The sequence below is a fragment of the Oryx dammah genome, unplaced genomic scaffold (genome assembly GCF_014754425.2).
Source record: "Oryx dammah isolate SB20612 unplaced genomic scaffold, SCBI_Odam_1.1 HiC_scaffold_12, whole genome shotgun sequence".
Lineage (NCBI taxonomy): Eukaryota > Metazoa > Chordata > Mammalia > Artiodactyla > Bovidae > Oryx > Oryx dammah.
This window is the reverse complement of record NW_024070196.1, coordinates 71,261,062-71,263,174: the sequence shown is the minus strand read 5'-3', so window position 1 is coordinate 71,263,174 and position 2,113 is coordinate 71,261,062. Positions and strand designations below refer to the sequence as shown.

Sequence of the window (2,113 nt, the reverse complement as noted above, 5' to 3'; positions counted from 1 at the left end):
TCCTGGCGGAGGCTCACGGCCACCCTTCTCTGCAGACGCCAACCCCTTCCTGCAGACAGTGCACCAGTGCATGGCCTCGCGGCTGCTGCAGCTTCCTGACAAGCACTCGGTCACGGCCCTGCTCAACACCTGGGCCCAGAGCGTCCACCAGGCCTGCCTCTCAGCCGCTTAGCCGCACCGCTGCTGCATGTCCGGCTTCCGCCCTCCGGGGGCCACGGGGCAGCTGGCAGCCTCCTCGGCCCCGTGTCGGACGTTCCTCGATGCTGGCTTCCTTAGAGAGCCCGGACCTTGGTTAGCTCTTCTGCTTTCCCTCCGCCTCGGGACCAGCTACAAACTTCCACGCGTAGAGAGGCCCCGGTCACACCCCGGCCCTGCGCTCGCGGGCTGCTGTCCCCTGCGGGGCCCGTGTCTACTTGGCACTGTGGGGTCCTGCGTGAGCCTCGCTTGTGTGTGCCGGAAAGCCTTCTGCTGTTTCCCGGGGGGCGTGCAGGACATAGGAGACCCTGAAGACGCACGCACAGCTCTCTGGCCACAGTCCGGGGTTGGGCGCGCCACGGGGTGCCCCGGGGTCGGGCGCTCGCTGCAGGGCCCCACCACCACCAGGGCCTCACACCCCGCCACCCTCCTCCCGCCAGGCCTGGCGCCCGCCCGGGTCAGGACGCTGTCCTCAGACCCAGCGTTCTGAGAGACTGAGGCTCCTGCCAGGGCGCTGGCCAGCCGGCCCCCTGCTGAGGAGAGGGGCCCCTTTTTGTATGTGCATTCCTGTGTCTTCTGTGGTTCTTATAATAAATTTATTATTCCTGTGTCTGCCATGGGTTTGTCACTGTGTCCCCCTGCCTCCCCTCATGAGTCCGGGGCCCTCTGTCCAGTGAGGGGCGCTGCTGGGGCGGAGCGAGGTCCCCCACTGTGGAGGGGGACGTCCAGACTCTGTGGGGCTGGGAGGACTGCCCTGCCAGGCAGGGGTCCAAGCCGAAGCTGTCACTCTGGCAGATGAGGGTGTCCTGCGGCCATTGCTGGGCGGGCCAGCATCCCGGGGAGGACCTTGCCCTGAGGCCATGGCCCCGGCCCTCGGTGGAGGAAGGTGGGCCGGGCAGGGCTGCTCACCAGCTGTGCGCGCCGGTGGACGCAGGACGGTGTCGCGCGGGTGCCTGGCAGGCAGCCCCCTGCGCTCGGGGAGGAGCGTGCAGGCCGTGCCTCCGCTGCTTTTCTTCCAGGGCAGCCACCCGCCGCCAGGCGCAGAGCCAGGATGAGGGACGAGGCTCGAGACTGGGGGAAACGAGCTTTATTCCAGTCTTCAACAGGCTCATGCTTATTCCATAACACGTGCGTGAGAACGCAGGATAGCAAAATACTGAGGGAGAAGCTAAACAGTTCCCAGCCCCGAGACCACGTGCAGTGTCCGCCGTGGGCCTGGTCGATCGGAAGCTGGCTTGGCTGACGCACGCCGGGGCTCCGTGGGGCACAGTCCCGCAGGGTGGTGGCTGGGCCCGGCACTCAGAGTACCGAGCGGTGCAGCCGCCGGCCTTGCACCGCCTGCAGCCGCCGCTGCCGCTCTGCGAAATTGCTCTTGAGGCTCTGCTTCAGTGCCGGCAGGATGGCATGCTCCGCCACGGGCGCCCGGCTCAGGGTCAGGCTGGGGGCGGTGGAGGTCACTGCAGGCCCCCTCCCCACCCTGCAGCCCCCGGGCGCAGAGGCTGCCCGCCTCCCATCCTGGCAGGACTTACCAGTTCTTAGAGATGCCCTTGGCGGTGACCTTGGGGAGCTGCATGGCCCCCAAGTGCAGGGCCTCCTGGTCTCTGGAGAAGGGAGTTGGCCGTGAGCCCCAGATGAGTGGGCCCAACCATGCCCCTGCAGCCTCCCGGCGCACCTACCTGGGGGAGCTGGGCCCAGCCTCCTCGGGGCCGGCCCTGGGCCTCTGGCTCCCTTCCAGGAGCGACCTGAGGTGCTGCAGCTGAAGGCAGGGAGGAGAGGTGCCCTGGGTGGGGTGGCGGGGCGCCCCTCCCCTTCTCGCCCCTCCCCTTCTCCCCCCTCCCCTTCTCCCCCCTCCCCCCTCCCCCTCCCCTTCTCCCCCCTCCCCCGGGGGGGGGGGGGGGGGGGGGGGGGGGGGGGGGGG

At 69.0% G+C, this 2,113-nt stretch overlaps 2 protein-coding genes across 2 annotated transcripts in view; one reads left to right on the top strand and one right to left on the bottom strand.

Annotated features, from left to right (window-relative positions):
* The window catches only part of MED15 (mediator complex subunit 15), a 42,066-nt gene extending 41,259 nt beyond the window's left edge, over positions 1 to 807 (top strand). Inside the window, exon 17 of the mRNA XM_040251242.1 lies at positions 36 to 807. Within this exon, the coding sequence (XP_040107176.1) occupies positions 36 to 172 (137 nt within the window). The 3' untranslated portion in view covers positions 173 to 807. The remainder of the gene's footprint in view (positions 1 to 35) is intronic.
* Positions 808 to 1,267: 460 nt separating this feature from the next.
* The window catches only part of CCDC74B (coiled-coil domain containing 74B), a 4,647-nt gene continuing 3,801 nt past the window's right edge, over positions 1,268 to 2,113 (bottom strand). The window contains exons 6-8 of the mRNA XM_040251241.1: positions 1,872 to 1,951; positions 1,725 to 1,796; positions 1,268 to 1,633 (exon numbers count right to left, since the gene is read on the bottom strand). Coding sequence (XP_040107175.1) covers positions 1,495 to 1,633; positions 1,725 to 1,796; positions 1,872 to 1,951 — 291 coding nt within the window. The 3' untranslated portion in view covers positions 1,268 to 1,494. The remainder of the gene's footprint in view (positions 1,634 to 1,724; positions 1,797 to 1,871; positions 1,952 to 2,113) is intronic.